This window comes from Sturnira hondurensis, unplaced genomic scaffold, assembly GCF_014824575.4.
Source record: "Sturnira hondurensis isolate 20B ecotype Veracruz unplaced genomic scaffold, ASM1482457v3 Scaffold0022908, whole genome shotgun sequence".
Classification (NCBI taxonomy): Eukaryota; Metazoa; Chordata; class Mammalia; order Chiroptera; family Phyllostomidae; genus Sturnira; species Sturnira hondurensis.
The window spans coordinates 1,788,324-1,809,491 of NW_028095539.1; the positions used below are offsets into that span (position 1 = coordinate 1,788,324).

Genomic DNA, 21,168 nt, shown 5'->3' on the forward strand with positions numbered 1-21,168 from the left:
CGCCGCTGCCACGCTCGGGCCTGCGGGGCACGCTGGGAATTGGAGTCCGTCCCTCGAGGCCAGCCACGCGGGACTCCAGCAACTGAAGGGGTGGGAAGAAGGATTGGCAGCTCTGAGGAGGGGAAGCCAAAGCCTGTGTCAATCACAAACCCTAATAAAAACTTGTCAATTTTTAACAAATATTGCTTCAGGGCCTTTTCTTCATTGTGATTTATGCACGGTGAACTTTTCCTCTGACTCCTGGCCTCCCCCCACCCTGACAATGAGTCCTTCCTTGGAGGTGGGTCGCCAAGGAACTCGGCGAGCACGTGCACCGAAGCCCAGCCCTGGGGGCGGGGCTCGGGGGGCGGAGTTTGAAGTCCTCCTGAGGGTCTCCCTCCGCGGCTACGGGACAAATTGGACCGGAGATTAAAGGGCCGAGATTAACTCGAGGTGACTACGTTCGTATGCAAATAGAATCTATAAAACTCTGCTTTCCGGGGTACTCTTTAAAGGCTTTTATCTCCGGGTGGGCGGGAAAGACTTAAGTTTCTCTTCCTTTTCTTTCATTTTCCGCCTGCCCGTTGAACGGAAAGGCAAACTAAGCTCCAGGCCATTGATGCCATTTAAAAAAAAAAAAACTGTAAAGACTCTTAACGCCTGGTGTTTTGAAGCTCTTGGTTTGAGAGACTCGTTACCCATCCTTGTTCCCCTTCCCCTCTCAGTTTCTCTTTCTGTAAAACGGAGTTGAACTAGGGACGGGTTCCAATTGGAAGATCCCAGACACCCTCCCCCCCGCCCCGCTGCCCGCCTCAGTTTCCCGGAGTTTGTAGTCTCTGTTGTTCCCGACTGAGCCCACCTCCTGTGGCCACCAGGAGGCGTGCAGCCTCTGGGGCCTAACGGGGCGTCCGCCTTCGGCCACCCTCTCACAGAAGGATATATCGCGGCTGCCGCCTTAGGTCGAAGACCTTACCTGGCCTGCTTGAAAACAAAGGACCAGAACAGAGATGCCTTGCCCGCCTCCACTCTGCCGGGTTATGCCTCGGCTTCTTCACTGGCTGCCTGTTTCCCGCCCTCTCCCCATGCTGCTCCACCAATCCTTTGGCCAGTGTATGTCATTCCTTAATTTTCAAAAAGTCCTCATCCTGGCATTTGAGTCCCTGTGTGGTCTGACCTTTGCCCACATTCCTCCTCGCGCCCCTTCCCTCACCTGCTATGCAGGAGGTTTTGCAACACTTTCCTGCAGTTGCGAGTTCCGTATCAACAGGAGTTAACCTGTACCGCACCCTCAATCTGTGTCAGCCACTGTTCCGAGAGGTTTATATTAATGCAGCGTTGCATGAACCTCACGCCCGTTCTATGAGGTAGCTCCAATATTGTTCCTTTCATACACTGATGAAGTCACCTAGCAGAGGTGGAGATTCCAGACTCCAGAACCTCAACCCTCGGTTCCTCCAAGCTGGAATGCTGCTGGCTGCACCCAACTCCCAAGCCCTCACTCACCTTCCACAACCCCCGTTCAAATATCTCCTGGGACACCATCCTTAATGTCTAGAGGACATCTAGGTCCCCTCCGTGTTCCCTTAGGGTTCTGTCGAGTTCCCTGTGGGCTGTGAGAAATGATGTCTCTGTGATCGCTTCCCCAAGACCAGTCCCGGTGGGGAGGAGAGCCTTTAGTGTGTGTGGGCGGGAGTCAGCGTGGGACAGAGGAGATGGGTCCTCTGAGCCATATCCTTAACTCGGGGTTCTAACATGTGTCGGGCCAGAACTTCCTTTCTACCACAGGCCTCTGCAGCGTGACCCTTCCTTGGAGATCTTACCAGGGCCTAAAGGGCACTGCAGGAACCTCCTGCAGTCCTGGGGCTTCAGTGGTGGACAAAGAGTCTAACTTGAACCTAAGTTCAAAGGTGGGCAAGAGCCCTGGCTGGGTAGCTCACTTGGTTGGAGCATCGTCCGGATATGTCAAGATTGTAGGTTCAATCCCAGGTCAGGGCACATACAAGAAGCAACCGATGAATGCTTACATAAATGGAACAACAAATTGATCGATCTCTCTCTCTCTGTGTCTCCCTTCCTCTATCTCTCTAAAATCAATCCATTATTTTTTTATCAATCCATTAATTTTTTAATTAAAAATAAAATAAAAGGTGGGCAGAGAGTTAAGCCAAACACCCAGCCCTGGGAAACAACCCATCCTTCAGACCAGCCCTGCTATCTCTTGTTCCCAAAGCCTTCCTGGATCTCCCTGACTAGTCAGACCCCTCCTTTCTCATTCTCTTTATCATAACTGCAACTGCTGAGCACAGGGCTTGAACCTGGTAGACACTCAATAATTGCTGAGTGGGTGAATAAAACAGACCTGACTTTTCTGCATAATAACACCTTGGGCACTTTACCTCCAAGCCTCAAAGTCTGGTTCTAAGGGGTGAGGGATAATAATGATAGTTGCTACTTCACAGGATTGTTACAAAAATTAAATAAGATGATGCATACAAAGCAATTAATATAAGGTCTGGCCTAATAAATGGGACCTGTTACTAAGGCGACTGACGTAAAGAGTAGTTCTAATACCTGGTTACCACTCTTCTGAAAATGCTTCTTAGGAGGAATCTGCCACAAAACTGAGAAAGGTGAGGGAAATGATGATGGACTCAGTGCCTAGCCACTGTCCTGAAAGGTACACACCTACTACATGCTTAACACCTACTATGGAGCGTTCCCCCACCAGTGTCCCCCAACAATCCTAAGAGGTCAATACTTTTCCCCAAATTCACAAATTAGGAAATCAGGGCTCAGAGAGACATGCAAAAAACTCTTACCACCAGGAGGACTCATGACTGAAGAGCTGGAAAGGAAAGCATGTCAGGATAAGGACAGATCTGCAGGGAAGTGGTCCTGAGGCCAGAAGCAGACAAACAGGACTGAACAGGGATACAGCTAAGAAAAAGGCAGGCATGGGCCCCATCATGGGGCCCTTGCCCCCATGATGGGGGAGACAGGCACTAATCAAACCAAATAATCACACAAACCCACAACTGCACATAAGTGCTACTATAGAACACACTTAGGAAGTTTCTGGTGCTAAGGAGTATGTGACAGGGCTCAAATTGGCCAGGGGCACTGATTGGGGGAGGCATATTGGGGTAAGGAGCATTTAAATAAGATGCCAAGGATGACTAGGAGTGGGTCTGGCTACACAGACAGAGAGAGTTTCTGGGGAAGGAGAAGTGCGTGCAAAGGTCCTGAAACCAAGTTGGAACTGACGGAATCCATTTGACTGAAGCCAATTGAGGGAGAAGGGGGCAAGAGAGAAGGTGGAAAAGAGGAAATCAGAAACCCAGAAACCGGGGGAGACAAGTGCGGAACAGCCAGCAGGGGGCAGAGTTCTCTGGTGACAGCAGCCTTGCTCGTCGTGGGCCCCCTAGCCAGAAAGTCGGAGCCAGGCTTCTTGGGGAGAAAGGGCTGGGAAAGAAAAACGCCTGCCTGGTTCCGTTTAAGCGCGTTTCGGCTTTTATTTGAATAGATAGGCCATGCATTACAAAATCCCCTGGATGTTAAAAAGTATTCACTGAAAAGTAAGCCTTTCTCCTTACTCTGATTCCCAGGAGCTGGTTCCCCTCCTTAGCCATAACCACCACATCGATTTATTGTAGCCATTCCCAGATAGTCTGTGCCACCAATTTTCAGCCATTTTCATCTCAAGGCACACATAAACTGATAACTAAAATTCTGTGGCACACCAAAAAATACATATTTTTTGCCAACCTGACCAAAAAGAGGTACGATTTTGATTCATTCATACTGGACAGCTATTGTGTTGGCTGCTGTTATTTCTTTGTTATTTGACAATCTCAATGAAAAGAGGTCAATGCCACCGACTAAGTAGTCAGTGTTGCACGTTTTAAAAATGCTGGCAGCACACTAGTTGAAAATCGCTGGTCTCTGCACATAAAAACACACACCACATTTATTTTTTACATTAATCTAGCCCTGGTTTTGACACCTCCCCAGGGGACCTCCAGTTATGAAAGAAGCTAATTTATACTGAGCACCTGTGATCCTTTAATTCAGCTGAGACCTATGGAGCATCAGACCTGGAGCTAGGCTAGTGGTTCACAAACCTTAAATTCCCTTGAGAGCTTGTTAAAACACAGATTGCTGGACCCCACTAGGTCTGGGGTGGCAGGGCCTAAGCATTTGCATTTCTGACGAGTTTCCAGGTAACGCTGAGGCTGCTGGTCCCCGCCCCCCCCCCGCCCCCCAGCCACACTTCAGGACCACTGAGCTAGCTGCTCCTGGACAAAGTGTGTGCACTGGTCGCTTTATTTCTCTTCTACGTGAGAAGGCACCAACGACACAAAGAAACATGTACCAAATAGAAAGATAATTTCATGGAGTGATCGGTGCTGCAAAGGAAACTAAAAGAAAACGGATGTGCTTGAGAGTAGGAGTGGGGTAGGGGTAGAGGGTAGCAACATTTGTGGCACAAATGTTCCTTTTTGAGCGACTGAAGTTTACTACTACACAGACTTACAAGTGGATACCCTGTCTTGGGCTCAGGGGAGGTCACCTGCAGAGACAGGGTGGAGAAGAAAGAGAACAGGTGCAGCCCCACCCTCCCCGGGTGCGCAGAGTCGGAAGGACTCGCTAAAGGGGGCCCGGGTGAAATATGAGGGGCAGTCCGAAAGAAACAGAGAGGAGACGGTTTGAGGAGGAGTGATCGTGACAGTGTAGACAGGTGCTGTGTTGAGTTGCCTACGGGAGGTTCCGGGGACCCCAACAAAGCATTTCCACCGTGATCCCGGGGACCCCTGGAACGGGAGGATTGGCAGGGACCCCGAGGAGTGGCGATTACAGACGGCTCCTCGAGAAAGTTTTGCTGCCCAGGTGTCAGAGAGATGAGGCACTGTCCTGAGAATGGGGACGGCAGAGGGCGTTCAAAAGGTAGGAGCTACTGGGGGTTGACGGGAGGGTCCTCGGAGAAAGGAAGGACTGGAGCACGCGGGAGAGGGGGGTTTGAGCCACGAGAAGGGGACAGCTGGCCGCGTCGAGTGTTTCGCAAAGTCAAAGTCCTGCCTGCCCTAGAAATCGCACTCATCTGCACTTTACACAGCTCCAAAAAGAAAGCACTATTCTCTCCATTTTACACGCGTGGAAACTGAGACTCAAAAAGGTAAACAGACACGCCCAACGTGCCACACAGAACAGGACCTCAGCGGGTGTGCGGAGCAGGCGCTCCTCTTACTGCCCCCGCTGCTCCTGCGGCTCCGAACAAGTCCCTTTTTTGTGTCTGGACAGGGATGCCCTTTGGAGAGCCGCCCAGTGGCAGAGGCACCAGCTGGCCGCGCAGGGCGGGGTGACCCCCCTCCACCCTGACTCCTCCCCCAGAGGTGCGGGAGGGGGCGCGGGGCGGGGAGCAGCTGGCGAGGGGCGCGCCGCGCGGGAAGAACTGGAGGCGGCCCCGAGCTCCCAGTGCAGCCCGGGTTTCCCAGCGTCCGCGCCCAGCTGTCCGTGCCCGTCGTGCCCCTGGTGCCCATCCCGCCATGGCTGCGGCCACCTTCCCTCCCCGGCCTCTGTCTCTGCTTCTGCTGCCGTTGGTGCTGCAACTGTTGCTGCGCTCCGACCCGGTGCGCGCCGAGAGTAAGGTACTCCGACCGCGGCGCAGCTCCTCAGGGAGCCGGCGCGAGGGGGCGCTGTGGCGGGAAGGCGGGTGTGCACCAAGGAGGGTGCCTGAAACCCGGTGCGGAGGACCAGGACAGGGGAGACCCGACCTCTGGCTTAGCATAGAAGCCACAGGGGCCAGGACTCCGGGAGAGGAGCGCGTGGAGAAAGAAGCACTGGAGATGATAGTGGTACTTGGGACCCGGAACCTGAGGAAGGGGCGCTGGGACCCAGTCCAATAGTGAATGGAGGCCAGCACCGAAACGCAGGACCTGGAAGAGGGGGTGCTAGGAAGTTGGAGGGGTCTCAGACAGGAGATGCAGTCCGCAGCCAAGGGCAGGGATTCCCAGGAGCCCGGGCAGAGTCCGCGTGACGGTCCGGCTCGAAGTTTCTATGGAACGCTGACTCCTGGGGACAGACCCCTGGGTACCTGCTACCCAGCGACTTCCAGGTTTGCAGCAGCCCCTGGGCCAAGGCTTTCAGGCCATGCTGGGGATCCAGTGTCCCTCCCCAGTGAACCCACCTGGACTGGCCACGTGCCTGCCAGGGATCCCATGCACCCTCTGGAGGACACTGTACCTCCAGAAGTGACCTGAGCTGTTTTCCCCTGTTGGCTACAAGGTTCTGCCTTGGCGTTTGTCCAGCAGATTGGGGTTCAGAGCCCACCTTCACCTCTTAGGGTGACCTAGGGTCTTCACCTCTCCAAGCCTCCATTTCCTGCATCCTGTATCGGGAATCTCTAGGTTAGTGGAGGTCATGCCTGTAAAATGTTTAGCACCTGACCTGACATCTCATAGGTAACCAGTAAATGATACTGTGATTATGACGTCTCACCACAGGGACCCTAAAAAGGGGGGTGAGACCCAGAATGCAGAGAAAGCAAGCACTTAGGGTGTCAGAGCAGGGCCCCTTGAGGGTATCTGGAAATGAGCCAATGAGGATGAGGACAGGGCTGGAGCTAGGGAAGGGCAGGAGGCGGGGAGGGCCCTGCTCATGCAGCATGAGAGCACAGGAGTGATTTCTCCTGATGTCTTTCCAGCCTCTTTTCTGGAGAGAAGGGAGGCTGCCCTATCCACAGGCAGGAGCCAGGAGCCACACAGTAAGTATGTGAGCAGTGGGCATTGATGAAGGTTCAGCTCAGGGTATGAAGACAAGTGGGCTGCAGTCCCGGCCACGTGCTCCAAAGACAAGAAGGGAAGGAGTACCCCATTTTATAGATGGGGAGACCAGGGTGTATAGATAGGCAGCTGGCTTGTGAATAAAACAAACAACAACAAAAAAACCCTAGCTTCTGGCCCTTTGTTGTTCTTTGACTGTGTGACCTTAGGCAAGTACCTGCCTGTCTTTGAACTTCAGTTTCCCCATCTGAAAAACAATGTCTCCCTTCCCCTCCATACAGGACCTTCTAGGATTCCCTGACCTAGCTTAGGTACTAAGCCCCCCAGATAACCTGATCAGCGATCTGCCCCTCTCTTCTCTCTGGCTGGGAGGAAAATTTGGTATCGGGCATCCTCTGAAAGACGCAGAGAGCAATGCAGCAGAGCTTGTGGGGGACGGCTAGCATTCGAAGCAAAGGGAAGACAAAGAAAACCCAACACCCTGTTTATGTAGTGAGTCAGTCAAACACTTGCTAGGTTGGGTGTGTGTGTGTGTGTGCGTGCGTGTGTGCGCGCGCGCGTGTGTGTTTAGTTGTCCCAGGGCAAGATGGGGCTGGTGGGGTGGGGAGGCACGTCCTAGAGTGCAGAGGATGAAGCAGCTGGGGGACTCAGCACAGCCCTCCCCCAGACACTTCCCACCCCACACTGCTTCAGCCAGCTGGGAAAAATAAAAATCAAGTGATGGGTGAATTTACTTCACATTCCTCAGCACAGCCGGACTCCTGCTGGCTCTGTAGAGAGCTGTTTTCATTATCACCCTCTCCCTCCCACATAACAATCCTTCCTCTCCAAGCCTGTCCTATTTTCCCAGGTTGGAGGGAGTCCTTGGGAGGGCCAGCCTGGGACATGAAGTCTATCTAGGGCTCCAAAGGGTTAAGCTGCACCCCCACTTTGGCTTTCTGCTCCTAGGAGGTCCAGGCTCCTCTCTTGCCCAGTACTTTCTGGGGTACAGGGGAAGCTTCACCCTAGCCCAGAACAGAACTGTGCAGCCCAGCCAGCAACTTGCTCAGTGTGTATTAATTCCGTGTTTATAGCAAGGTCTCTCCTGATCAAGATTTGGAGTCTCCATGTAAGGAAGTGCTTTGTCCAGCTTGGGAATAGGAGAGGGAGTTCACAGCATCCCTGGCATTTCTGAGGGGCTGCCCACGTGGAGGTTGGTTGGAAGGGAGAGACAGGTAACCCCATGAAACCCAGCCATGGCACTAGAAATCTCCGGAGACCTGCTTTTGTGCTGTGCATCCTTGAAATGTGGCTAATCTCCCTTTTCTACTTCAGTCTCTCCATCTGTGAAAAGGCTGCTGGTGCCTTACTGCTCCATGTATTCAGGTGTGGGAAGGGGTCTTTGGCCAGCCCCGCCACTGGGCCCGAGGATGGAGGGAGGCCATGACTTGAGGGAACTAGGCCAGGAGAGCAGGAGCAGCTGGATCAGATGTTCCAGGCCAGGCTGGTCCCGGGGGCTTAGGTGTTGCTGTGCCTCCGCTCCAGGAGTTTCCGCCTGTGGGTGTAACTGGAAACAGGCTCCGCAGTAGGCCAGGGATGCACAGTGATGGAGACCTGCACACAGGGAGTGTGGGGCCAGCCCCACAGGGTCTCTCTGCAGGGAAGGCCTTCCCCAACACTCTGGTAGGCTGGGGGACCCAGGAAGGACAGAGCCCTGAGAAACATCCTGTGTAACAACCCCCATGCCCAGCACTTACATTCAGGACCTTACACAACCCCCACTGCCAGTACTCTGAGGCTTCAGTGGTCCCTCCCCATCTGACAGACTCGAACTTGCCCCAGAAGGGCAAAAGAATCAGGGTGGGGCTGTCCAAGTACCCTGGAGAGAGCTTGAGGAGTTTGGAGAATCAGGGGTTCCAGGGCACTTGGCCTTTTGTGGGCATCCAGATGGTCTGGGGAGCTTGAGAGTCTGAGGCAAGGGAGATGGAGCTGAGGCCAGGGCACCTGCGTCTTTCAGGTGCACTCTAGCTAATGCCGAGCCACATCCCCCAGTTGAGAACTCATGGAGGTGACAGGGAGCTGTGGAAGTTTGTCGAGCAAGAAGGTAACAGGTTATCAAAGAGGAGCTTTAGGAAGATGAATCCAGCAGAGAGGAGGTTGCTGGGTTGCCCAGGTAGCAATTAGGCAGCCTGAACTCAGGCTGTAGCCACGGAGTAAAGAGCAAGGGAGAGAGATGGGAAATACTTTGGAGGAAGAAGCGGAAGAAGCAGAAGAACGTGACTGATGGGTTATCCTGAGTAAGGAGGCTCAGAGATCTCGGTTAGGCAGGAGGGTAGGTAGACTCGGTTTGGGAGGAGACACTGGGTCCAGTTTTGGACAGAAGCCTGTGGTCATCCAGGAGGAGGTGTCCAGCTGGTAGTGAGCTCTAAAGGCAGAGAGGTCTCTGCCTGGAGGAGGACATGGAAGATGGCTATGAGAGGAGAGAGAAGGTGTCACAATTTGAACCCGTTCCATTTCTAGAACATTCCACAGCTTCAATCCTCCCCTTCCCAATTCTAGCCAGATTTCTCCATCTCTCTTCAGAAAAAATGTCAAGTACGCCCTCTCACCATCTTATTGTGGGATTTCCTTGCAAATACCTAGGGACCTTTTTAAAACACAATCCACCCACTCTTCTGGGGGCTTCGGCAGTATGTGCTGAGTGAGGCTGCAGGGAGAGATGAGGGGCTGAGGTAAGGACTTTCCTGCTTGGCAGTAACTCCAGCCGTCATGCCCAGGGCAGGTTGGGTCAGGCCCAGTGGGAGCCCCAGGTCCTATGCTCCCCCATGGCCCAACCCAGGACTGCCATCTCTGTCCCAGGTGCTGGAGAAGCCCTTGCCTGGTGACGGTTACTGGTCATGGGAGGAGCAGCATGTAAAACAGATCTTGGAGTCAGGCTGTGCTGTGTGACCCTGGGCAAGCTTCTCGACTTCTCTGATGCTTAGACTTCTCTCTAACATGGGATTGTAGTGAGAGCAAAGAGCGGTACAAAATGATGTGCAGATGTGAGGGAGGGTAGTTGGCAGCCACTGTAATAACATGTGCCACAGAGCAGTCACTCTGTGCCAGGCTTGGTGCCAGGTGCTCTGCATGCGTTGACTCATTTTGGCCTCGGGACAAGTTTGCAAGGAAAGGACTGTTGTCCTCCTCATTTTACAGAGGAGAAGGCTGAGGCTCAGAGGGGTCAAGGCCCTGCAGGGAGGGGACGTGGGAGCTGGGATTCGAGTCCAGGTGTGGCTTCCCACCATGGAGTTCTGCCTTCCGCAGTCAGGCACCACAGGACATAGTAATCACGGGACATCGGCCTCTTTCTGGGCTCCTGGCAGCCGGTGCTGGGAGTAGAGGCCCTCTTCTGACTCCTCAGGGCATCAGGGCTGTAGCCACCCTCCAACCATCAGGATGTAGGACCTCCTCTGCACAGGGAGGGAATGTTTCGGTCTTCTGTGGAGGCTGCTGCTGCTGGGGTGTGAGTTGGGATGAAGGGTGGTTCCGAAGGAGGAGGCCTCCCTGGCCTGGCCACACAGAACACACCCACGTCCACCCGCTGGGCTCTTAGCCCAATCTGGGGGCGTGAGTGGACTGGCTAGGATCCCAGCAGAGCTGGGAAGGGGCCCAGAAGTCTTGAAGAGAAGGTACTAGCGGTGATCTGAGGAATGAATGTTCAGGACACCAAGCCCGGCTGTTGGGGAGAAGCGCCCCGCAGTGCCCACGGTACCCATTGCCTACAGAGGGGCCAGGACGAAGTTTCCACTGTAGCTGCCCCCTTCCCCACCGCCCTCATTCCCCAGGGGCCGAGAAGTCCACCCATTCTGGGCTGTAAATCCCCTTAAATGAGTCCTTCGATGGCTCTAGGGCCCAGTGTCCTCCTCTGTGGGGCAATGCTAAGAATATCTGCCACATGGAGAAACAATAGGCCAAGCAACCCCTGTTCGGTATGACTGGGGATAATAATAGCTACACTACCCAGGCTTCTGTGTTGCTCCTGGCACTGGACTCAGCGTCGTTCTCGTATTCCATCTCAGTCCGCACACCGTCCTGTTGGATAGGCACTAGTAGTACCCTCACTTTACAGCCGTGGAAATTGGGGCACAGAGAGAGAGGTTAAGTGCATGGCTGTGTTCCTAACCATCGCCCCACGCTTCCCCAGCACTCAGCCAATTCCCAGTAAACGTCTCCTTCCTGTACTCTGCTCCAGGCTTGTCTCCTTCATCTGCCATCTGCCCACCGAGCATCAGCTGAGAGAGCTGCCCACGATGCAGGGTTGGCCCTGGCTCCCCCTGACTGAAACCCTTCTATGATGCCCTGGTGTTTTCAGGAAGAAGCCGAGATCCTCAGCCAGGCTTCAGGGGCCTCCATGAGCAGGGCTCTGCCACCCCAAGCCTTACCTCCTGCCACCCTGGGCTCCCTGCAAGCACCAGCCAGAGAGAACCTCCTCCAGACCCCCAAGATGCCAGGCTTGTCTTTACATATTTGATTGGCTTTCTCTGGAACGCCTTCCTCTGCCTTAAAGATACCCCGTGGGCTGCACTGCTCTGAGCAGTCTTCACAGGTAGCTCTGTGCTCTCAGAGCTCACCAAGCCGGCTTAATCCTCGATCTATTTCTTCCATACCTCCAGCTCTCGCCCAGGGGCTGGAAGAGGCCAGGGCTCAAACAGCTGTCTGGGGGCTCAGAGGAGACATAGAGTGCCTATGGCCCATTCCCAGAGGGCCCTGAGAAGCGCATGGGTGCCAGGCTTGGCAGGAAGCCCAGAACTCAGTCGGTGCTTGGTGGCTTTGGGGAGCACTAAGTAGCCATGAACGCTGGGGTGTTTGTTAACTGAGCCATAAACAGCTGTGTCCCAACAGCCTGGAGCTCAGGGTGAGCAGGTTGAGCCAGCGAGGGAGGTGGCTGGTTGGGGCTCCACAGCCCCCTGGTGTGTCAGGGCAAGGCAGGCTGGAGGCAGTGACTGAGCCTGGCACCTGCCGCTACCTCACTGAGCTGACTCCTACAGGCACAAAGTCCTGCTGACCCCAGTGACTGGTGACCACAGCTAGACACTTGGGTGTGTGGAATCCTAGGGTGGGACTGAAGAAAATGGGAGGAGTCCAGGGAAACCACTAAATGGGGGTCACTTTATTTCACTTGGTTCTTGCCACAAAGAGGCTGGATATAGAGAGTCCTCCATTTTACCAGCGAGGAAATGAGGCTCAGAGAGGTTATGCAACCTCTTTAAGGTCACACAGAGTGTGAGGGAATGGCTCTGTAGGAGAAGCAGCATAGACCACTAATTTCAATCCAGAGTTGGTCTGCAGCCAGATCTTCCCAGTCAAAGCTGTGCGGCGACCTTGGACAAGTGACTTCACTTCTCTGAACCTCTGTTTCTTAGCTGTATGAATAAAGGCTCACTCTCACTAAATGAGAAGCTCTGTTCTTTACCTATATTAACTCATTTAATCTTCACAACTACCCCACAGAACAGGAGTGAGGAAACAGGCACAGAAACGTTGAGTTGCCCACAAGTTCATAGTTGCTAACCCAGGCTCCAGACACCATGCTATTAGCCTTGTGCTCTCGAATGTCTGCAAACTGCAACCTCATTTATCCAACAGGTACTTACAGAGTTCCTGCTACAGGCCAGGCAGGCACTGTTCTGGGGACATACACGGGAACTAGACAAAGTCCCTGCCTCTAATGGTGCCTTCAGTAGAGTAGGGGAGACAAAAAAATAAACACAGATGTGATATTTCAAAGGGTGGTAGGTGCAATAACGAAAAAGCACTAGAAAAAAGGACCAAGAGTAATGGAAAGTGGGTGGTCAGGAAAGGCTTGTTGGAGGAGGTGATTTGTGAGTGATTTGAGGGGATGAGCCAAGGAAATGTCAGGAGGATAAGGGTGTCGGGATGAAGGCACTGCATCTGCAAGGGCCCCGAGGCTGGAGTGGGTGAAGGACAGGGTGGCAAGAGAAGGGGTTGAAGGGCGAGCGTCAGCTCACGTAGGCCTTGAAGGCTGTTGTAAGGACTTCGGAGGTGGCGATACCCTCCCCACACAGGTGTTATTAGAGGGTGTGATGCCCAGGAAAACTGAGATGTAGGGAGTGCCCCCTAAGGGGTCTCCATGTGTTTTTACTATTGTGGTAAAATACACATAACACGAAATGTACCGTGTTAACCATTTTAAAGGGTCCAGTCCAGGGGCATTTTGTGCACTCCCAGAACTGTGCAACCGCCGCCCCTACTTAGTTCCAGAACAGTTTCTTCATTCTGAAAAGAAGCCCGGTATTCATCAAGCAGGCACTCCCCACCCCCCCAGTCCCCACTAAGTCCTGGCAACCATTAACTGCTTTCCGTCTCTATGGGCTTGCCTATTCTGGACGTTAATATCGCGATGGAACCGTGTGATGCACAGCCTTCTGTGTCTGGCCTCTTTCACTCAGCTTCATGTTTCCAGTGCTCACTCATGTTGTAGCAGGCATCAGCACTTCGTTCCTTTTCATGGCTACATAATACTCCATGTGTGGCTGTACCACATGTTGTTTATCCATTCTCCAGCTGATGGGCATTTGGACTGATCCCACCTTGTGGCTATTGCGATCCATGCCGCTGTGAACATGCGTGTCCAAGCTTTGTCTGAACACCTGTCTTCAATCTTTGGGGTATATACATAGAAGTAGAATTAGGGGGTCATATGGTAATTCTATGTATTACTTGTTAGGGAACAGTCAAGTTGTTTTCCACAGCATCCACTAACATTTTAATTAGTGTTATCATAACACTCCATTTCCTTGTAAGGGCTGCTAGCTTCTCTGTCACCTCTGAGCCCCTCCACAAAGGCAAGGTGGGTGGGCGGGCGGGATTCTGCTACCCCGCCCTCTCCTCGTTTCCTCTCCCCACCCCCCCACCCCCACCCCCACCCCTGCCCCCCGCTCTGGCCTTTGGCTCACCCGAGCCCTCTTTCAGGTCTTTGGTGATGTGGACCAGGTGCGGATGACGTCGGAGGGCTCCGACTGCCGCTGCAAGTGCATCATGCGGCCGCTGAGCAAGGACGCGTGCAGCCGGGTGCGCAGCGGGCGCGCGCGCGTGGAGGACTTCTACACGGTGGAGACCGTGAGCTCCGGCAGCGACTGCCGCTGCTCCTGCACCGCGCCGCCCTCCTCGCTCAACCCCTGCGAGAACGAGTGGAAGATGGAGAAACTCAAGAAGCAGGCACCTGAGCTCCTCAAGGTAGACTTTGTGGGTTGACAGTAGGGATGGGAACACCTTGTGGACAGCACCCGGCATGGGCTGGTGCGAGGCTGTCCTGCCAGTGAAAAGTCCTTTCGCTTTAAGGCAGGTACTGTTATCGCCCCATCTCACAGGTGAGGAAACAGAGGCTCCCTGTCCCTTGACAGGAAGCCAATAAGTGACGGAGGCATCATTCTTTGGCTAGTTTACCTGAATATAAAGCCCTTACCATCTAGTCCAGGGCCTTGAATTTTACCCAAACCAGTTCCTCTGTTGGCACCACTACGTGATATTTTAAATTTTGTGAAATGTTATTGTTTTCAGTTAGTAATAATATTTCCCATATTCAAGTGCCACCTGCATGTCAGGTGTTGTGCTAAGCTCTTTTTACAGATCATTCCTCTTAATTCTTAAGCCACTCTGTGAAATACAGGATCTTTGTCATTTATAGACAAGAAAAGAAAAACGAGGTTTGGAGAAGTTAGGTCACTGGCCCACGCTCTCACACAGTGACGTGTGGCCTCAAGTCTACAGCATGCTTTATTGACTTTTGTGCCCACGCCCTCTTTACCGCATGCCATAGGCGGGTCAGAAAGAAGCACCAGCTCTGGGGGACACAACACAGCCCACGTCAGTGCCCCCTACCCCGGGCCCACAGCCAGCCAGGCACCTTTGTGCCATTCACACCAGGCTCAACTCATGCTTGGTGTGGCTGGGATTTGAACTTGGGTCCTGCTGTGTCCAGAGCATGAGTTCTAAATCACAATGCTCTCTTGTCTTCCTTTTTGTAGTGGACCAGACAATTGTGATGCTTTTGAAAGTATCCTTTTTTGTTTTATAATTTCTTCCAAACATGTGGGTGTCAAGAATTGTGAAGTTCAGTGACCTGTTGCCCTACTTGAGAGCTAACAAGTTAGTCTGTCAGTTTCACGGATGCTGGCAGAAGTCACAAGCTTCCCAGGCCAGAAACAAAGGTCTTTATTACTCAGAGCAGCCAGAGTTTCTGTATTTGCTTGCCCTGGTTCCCACACTCCAGCTCCCACAGGGCAGGTACAGTGAGGGCCAGCTGATACCTGCACACAGTGGGGTGTTTTTTTCTTTTTTAAAAACATTTAAAAAAATTATTTATTGATTTTAAACAGAGAGAGGAAAGGAGAGAGGCGGAGGGGAAAAAACACTGATCTGTTGTTCCACTTATTGATGCATTCATTGATTGATTCGTGTGTGTGCCCTGATCGGAGATTGAACCTGCAACCTTGGCGTGTTGGGACAATGCTCTAACCAACCAAGCAACCTGGCCATGGAAAAGTGGGGTGTTTTTCAAAAGAGGTGTCCCCACTTAGAGAATCTAGTCTGTCACAAAGGGCACTGAGCTTCCGGCCAAGATGGAGGCGTAGGTGGAAACACTGTGTCTCCTCGTACAACCAAGTCTCAAGACAACAAAGTTTTAGTAACAAAAACACAACCAAAACACAGAAAATTGAACTATATGGAAGTCTGACAACAATGAACCGTTCAGCCAGATGGATAAACCAGGTGAAGGAGTGAGCAATGAGATGAACCGTGCAGGCCCCAGTGGCAGGAAGCAGCAGAGGGGACCACCATTGCCCCTCTTTGACCCCGCCCACACATACAGCATCACAACCCAGCAACTGAGTTGCCCCACCCAGGTGAACACCTAGTGCTCTGCCCCTCATACATAACAGGCAAGAACAGACCAAAACATCATGGCTCAAGAAGAACTCAAAGCCCCAGAGCTGATGACTCTAAGTGACCAAGAAATAGCCAGCCTCTCAGATGCACAGTTCAAAACACTGGTGATCAGGATGCTCACAGAACTGGTTGATTTTAGTCACAAATTAGAGGAACAAATGAAGGCTAAACTAAGTGCAGTGAAGGGAAATGCACAGGAAACCAATAGTGATAGAAAGGAAACTGAGACTCAAATCAAGGGAGTGGACCAAAAGGAAGAAAAAAATGACCAAACAGAAAAGTATGAAGAAACAAGAATTCAAAAAAATGAGGAGAGGCTTAGGAACTTCCAGGACATCTTTAAACATTCCAACATCCGAATTATAGGGGTACCAGAAGGGAAAGAGGAAGAGCAACAAGTGGAAAACTTATTTGAACAAATAATAAAGGAGAACTTCCCCAGTCTGGCAAAGGAAATAGACTTCCAGGAAATCCAGGAAGCTCAGAGAGTCCCAAAGAAGTTGGACCCAAGAAGGAACACACCAAGGCACATCATAATTACATTAGCCAAGATTAAAATGAAGGAGAGAATCCTAGAAGCAGCAAGAGATAAGGGGACAGTCACCTACAAAGGAGTACCCATCAGACTGTCAGTGGATTTCTCAAAAGAGACCTTACAGGCAAGAAGGGGCTGGAAAGAAGTATTCCAAGTCATGAAATCCAAAGACTTCCATCCAAGATTGCTCTATCCAGCAAAGCTTTCATTTAGAATGGAAGGGCAGATAAAGTGCTTCTCAGATAAGGTCAAATTCAAGGAGTTCATCATCACCAAGCCCTTATTATATGAAATGCTAAAGGGACTTATATAAGAAAAAGAAGATAAAAAATATGAACAGTGAAAGGACAGCAAACTCACAGTTACTAACAACCACACCTAAAACAAAAGCAAACCAAGAGGACAGCTAGATCAGGAGTGGAACCATAGAAATGAAGAACACATGGAGGGTTAGCAACAGGGGAGTGGGAGGAGGAGAAGGGGGGAGAAGGTACAGAAAATAGCATAGACAGTAGGTAGAAAATAGATAGGGGGAGGGCAAGAATAGTATGGGAAATATAGAATCTAAAGAACTTGAGACACGTGGTTATAAACTAAGGGGGGAGAATGGTGGGGGAGGGGTGTGCAGGGTGGAGGGGAATGAAAGGGGGAAATAGGACAACTGTAATGGAATAATCAATAAAATGTATTTAAAAAAACAAAGGGCACTGAGCATGCCTCCCCTGCCCGAGGTTCCAAGGCTGCTCGCTGTATGACAGGACAGCCTAGGAGGCACAGAGTCAGTGCCTCCGCAGACGAGACATGAAGAACTGTCCCAACGTTTAGCTGAAAATGTGTTGTTTAAATTTAACTCTATCTCTGGCTGGTCTGAGTTGCCTGGAGCATTGTCCTGTAGACCAAAAGGGCGTGGGTTGGATTCCCCGTCAGGGCACATGGCCAGGTTGTGAGTTCGATCCCCCATTGGGGCACATCCGAAAAGGCGACCAATCGACGTGTTTCTGTCATATCAATGTCTCTGTCTCTCTCTCTCTCCCTTCGTCTCTCTCTAAAAGCAATGAAAAAATGTCCTCAGGTGAGGATTTAAAAAATGCGTAAATTTAACTTTATTTTTGTAACAACTGGATGGATACCAAAACTCTCAAAGTTGGGGGGGGGCAGTGTTAAATTTTAGGCCAAATGGCCTCTTGAGGTCTTGGCAGTCCCTGGATCACACGGCCTCCCTGGGGCCTCGCGAGGGCTTTGCAGACTCCAGGCATGGAGGCCAAAGTCTCTGGAAACCTCTCTCACTTTTCATAACCACCTTATCACGGGCAGTCAGGACCAGTGCCGTCTGCAGCCCACGCTCCGGGCCGCACGCTGGGACGCACCATGTCTCTTCAAACCGCCAGCTCTTTGCACCAGCTGTTCCCTTGGCCTGGAATGCCTTTCTCTTGCCACCTTGGCTTTCTCAGAGTTCGGCTCAAACACAACTTATTCCTGGCAGACTTTACTAATCTATACCGGCTCCCAGACAAGGTCATACCTGGCCGTGAAGGATCTGGGCCCCTGGGTGTGACTGTCTGCAGTCCCCGGCCTGGGTGCCTCTTTGTTACTCTCTGCATCCCTTGCCAGCCTGTGAAGGACCATGAAGCCTCATATCTGTCTTGCTCATTACTGTCCTTAGTGCCTGGCCCAGAGTAAACGTCTGCTGAGACTGAAGAGGCTGAGGCTGGGACAGACCAAGGAGGGCCCAAGTGCCAGGCTCAGGAGATGACAAGCCACACGTGGGCAGTGGGGAGCCACAAGAAATTATCTAGCAGGGGAGAGACGTGCAGTCAAAGCTGAGCTGCAAGGAGCAGCTTCGGTGGCTGGAAGGCAGCAGAGCGGAACTGGAAGGCTCCCACTCAGCCCGAGTCAGCAGTCATCCGGGCTGATGCCCACAGAACACTCGCTGCATGCTTGCTCCATGCTGAGCCCCATCCGGACCTCACTGCTTCTTACTACCCTGTCGACCCCTTTCACAGAGAAGGAAGCTGAGGCACAGGAGGATGCACATGCATGGTTCTCAAGCTATGCTCCACAAAGCCCCACCCATGCGGTGCAGCCTCGAGGCCTGAACAAAGTTGTAGGGGAGCAGAGAAGGCTCCAAGCCCTGCCCCTGCTCCCACCAAAGCCCTACCCCCTTCTTCTGTTTTAGAGACCCAAGTCTATTCAGAGAAAAGCTCTCCAGCCTAAAACAGCTCGAACACCCCTGGGAGAGTGGGGGTTTTGCGAATTGTTGTGGAAACAGTGGGCGAGGACCCAACAGGAGTGCTGGCCTGCACAGGCCCTAAGGGACACTGCAGGCCTGGGAGTGNTGAGCAAAGTTGTAGGGGAACAGAGAAGGCTCCAAGCCCTGCCCCTGCTCCCACCAAAGCCCTACCCCCTTCTTCTGTTTTAGAGACCCAAGTCTATTCAGAGAAAAGCTCTCCAGCCTAAAACAGCTCGAACACCCCTGGGAGAGTGGGGGTTTTGCGAATTGTTGTGGAAACAGTGGGCGAGGACCCAACAGGAGTGCTGGCCTGCACAGGCCCTAAGGGACACTGCAGGCCTGGGAGTGGGGCGGTGCTGGAGGGTGGGCTGGAGGAACCGCCCTGCCCACAGAGCCAGGGGAAGCTGATTTCCTAGCCTGTCCCTTGGGCCAAGGTGCCTTTTCCACTCTTGCTGGCACCCCAGCCATCGGGAGGGAAATGTCCGGTCCTGACTAGGTGTGACAGAGGGGAAGCGAGGGGGTAGCTATAGAGAAGAGCCCTGGGCCAAGCAGGGGAGACCCAGCGTTTGCCACTGACCTGTTGTGAGAGGCCCCCTTCTTCCTTGTCCCAAGTCTCCCCGTCTGGACACAGGACAGGAACAGTAGAGCACAAGGGAAGAGAGGTTTGAGTTTCAGCACGCTGGGTTCTGTTCCCGGCTCCACCGCGGAGCACCCGGGTGACCTGGGTAGGTCACTTCACCTCTCCAAGAGGCAGCTCCCCAATCTGTGTGATGAAGATAAAAAAAAGTCCAAACTCTGCCTGCAGCTGGGTCCCCAGAGGCAGACCCTGCAGCGAACAATTTGCGTGCAGGTGTTTCATAAGGGACGTGCTTCCGGGAGACACCGGCACCAATGCGGGAGGCTTGGGCGCAGGAAGGAAAGGGGACCCAGCAGGGCTGCAGTGTCAGACCGACACCAGCCTCAGCCCTAGGGGACACTGGAGTATGAGTGACAGCTCAGTTGTCCCACTGGGACTAGGCAGCTGGCTCTTAGGTGCCCACACCAGTCAGACATTGCCTCAGGGCTTTCCCAGTAGGACATGGGCTCTCAGACCTATTTCAGGGCACAGTGGCTCTTTGAAGTGAGTCGCAGATGCAGGAATACAGAGGGGCACATGCGGGCCAGGCGTGGGCACAGAAAGCAGGAGGAGGGCCCCCGAGGGGGTGGTTGGAGCCTGCCACCACAGACCTTGTGGGGTGTTGTGAGGATTATGTGGCAACACTCATGGAAGCCCCAGCACAGTGCCGCCACAGGGCAAGTGCTCAAAAAATGGGCCTGTTGCTTTTCTCCGAAGGGCCCAAGAAGGCCATTCCAAGAGTCTGGGGTTCTGGGGTTCTGGGGCTCTGCACTGCGGCGGGACCCCTCTGCCTTTGTGTGGGCCCTGTGCTCTGCCCTAACCCTCGCCCTTCCCCGGCAGCTGCAGTCCATGGTGGATCTCCTGGAGGGCGCCCTGTACAGCATGGACCTGATGAGGGTGCACGCCTACATCCACAAGGTGGCCTCCCAGATGGACACGCTGGAAGAGGTAAGGGCAGGGCGCAGGCCAGTGGCCAGGCTGGTATGGTGCTGGGAGCCGAGGGCAGTGTCAGCAGGGAGCCTGGGCCATTCTGTCTCAGCCCTAGTGGCTGTCCGGAGCTGGACCCCAGCAGCGAGAGGGGGAGGGAGACACAGTCCACAGGGTCCTGACTGTGGGGCAGAAATGTGATGAGCTCAAGGGCCTGCAGGAAGCTGAAAGGTCTGGTAGAGAAAATGAGGCACCTGGTTGGGCCCTGCCGGTTGTATGAAAGGGAGGGGGAGGGGCTGGAATTGCAGCTGTCCTCAGTTCACCAAGACCAGGACCCACTCGTCGCACAACTCCAGGGCACAAATGCCACGTGAGCAGTGCCCTCCTGAGGTGCTGTATTAGGTGCAAGACTGGCTGCACCCACGAGGGGCCAGGCGTGAGGCACCTCCCACAGAGACAGAGGTGCTGAATACCTACTCTGTGTCACAGCAACTGGGCGAGAGGGCTGGGCAGGCGGCTGGGACTGCCCCCTGAGGTCAGGGACAGAGGCAGGCGAGCTAGGGCTTCCAGGCTGCAGGTTCAAGGTCTGCATCTCCGCTGGCACAGCCTGGCCTCCGCCTGTTTCCTGCATCCGGCCTCTGCTGGGAGCCTGGGGACTTGCAGCTGCCAGGAGTGGGAGTGGGGGCTTCCTTTCCCAGCTTCCTCTCCAGAGGGAGGGGGCACCTGGGCATCCTGTGCCCCTGGGTGGGAGATTAACCCCTTCCTAACCCCGAAGTTGAATCCACAGTGGCTTTTAATTATTCAAAAAGGGTTGGATGAGTATCCGCTATGTGCCAGGCCCATGCCAGCATGGGAGAAAGTAATAATGATTGATTTCCACTGAACATCCGTGTTTCCTGTGCACTTAGTACATGCCAGGCCCCCCTGTGGCCGGCTCTGCAGTCATCCTTTGACCTCTCCTCTGGTGATCTAAGGAAATGTTAACTCACGTAACTGGGAGCAGCCGGTCTGGAGGGCTTGTCTGCTGCGCCTGGAACAAATCGGAAGTGATTTCCACAGCCACAAAGAAATGATTTCTAATTATCTTCTGTTTTGCATTGTCTGTGCTTTGCTTCTGTTCACTAAGTGATAATTCTATGAAGGAAAAATATTACTTTTTTGTTAACCTGGG

At 53.1% G+C, this 21,168-nt stretch overlaps 1 protein-coding gene across 2 annotated transcripts in view; it reads left to right on the top strand.

Annotated features, from left to right (window-relative positions):
- The first annotated feature begins 5,025 nt into the window (after positions 1 to 5,025).
- Positions 5,026 to 21,168, top strand: part of OLFML2A (olfactomedin like 2A) — a 28,693-nt gene continuing 12,550 nt past the window's right edge. Inside the window, exons 1-3 of one of the 2 annotated variants that reach the window (XM_037036573.1) lie at positions 5,026 to 5,152; positions 13,713 to 13,976; positions 19,911 to 20,018. In XM_037036573.1, coding sequence (XP_036892468.1) covers positions 13,740 to 13,976; positions 19,911 to 20,018 — 345 coding nt within the window. In that variant the 5' untranslated portion in view covers positions 5,026 to 5,152; positions 13,713 to 13,739. Of the gene's footprint in view, positions 5,153 to 5,393; positions 5,625 to 13,712; positions 13,977 to 19,910; positions 20,019 to 21,168 lie in introns of those variants that run through there. The other variant, XM_037036572.1, reaches the window with a different exon arrangement.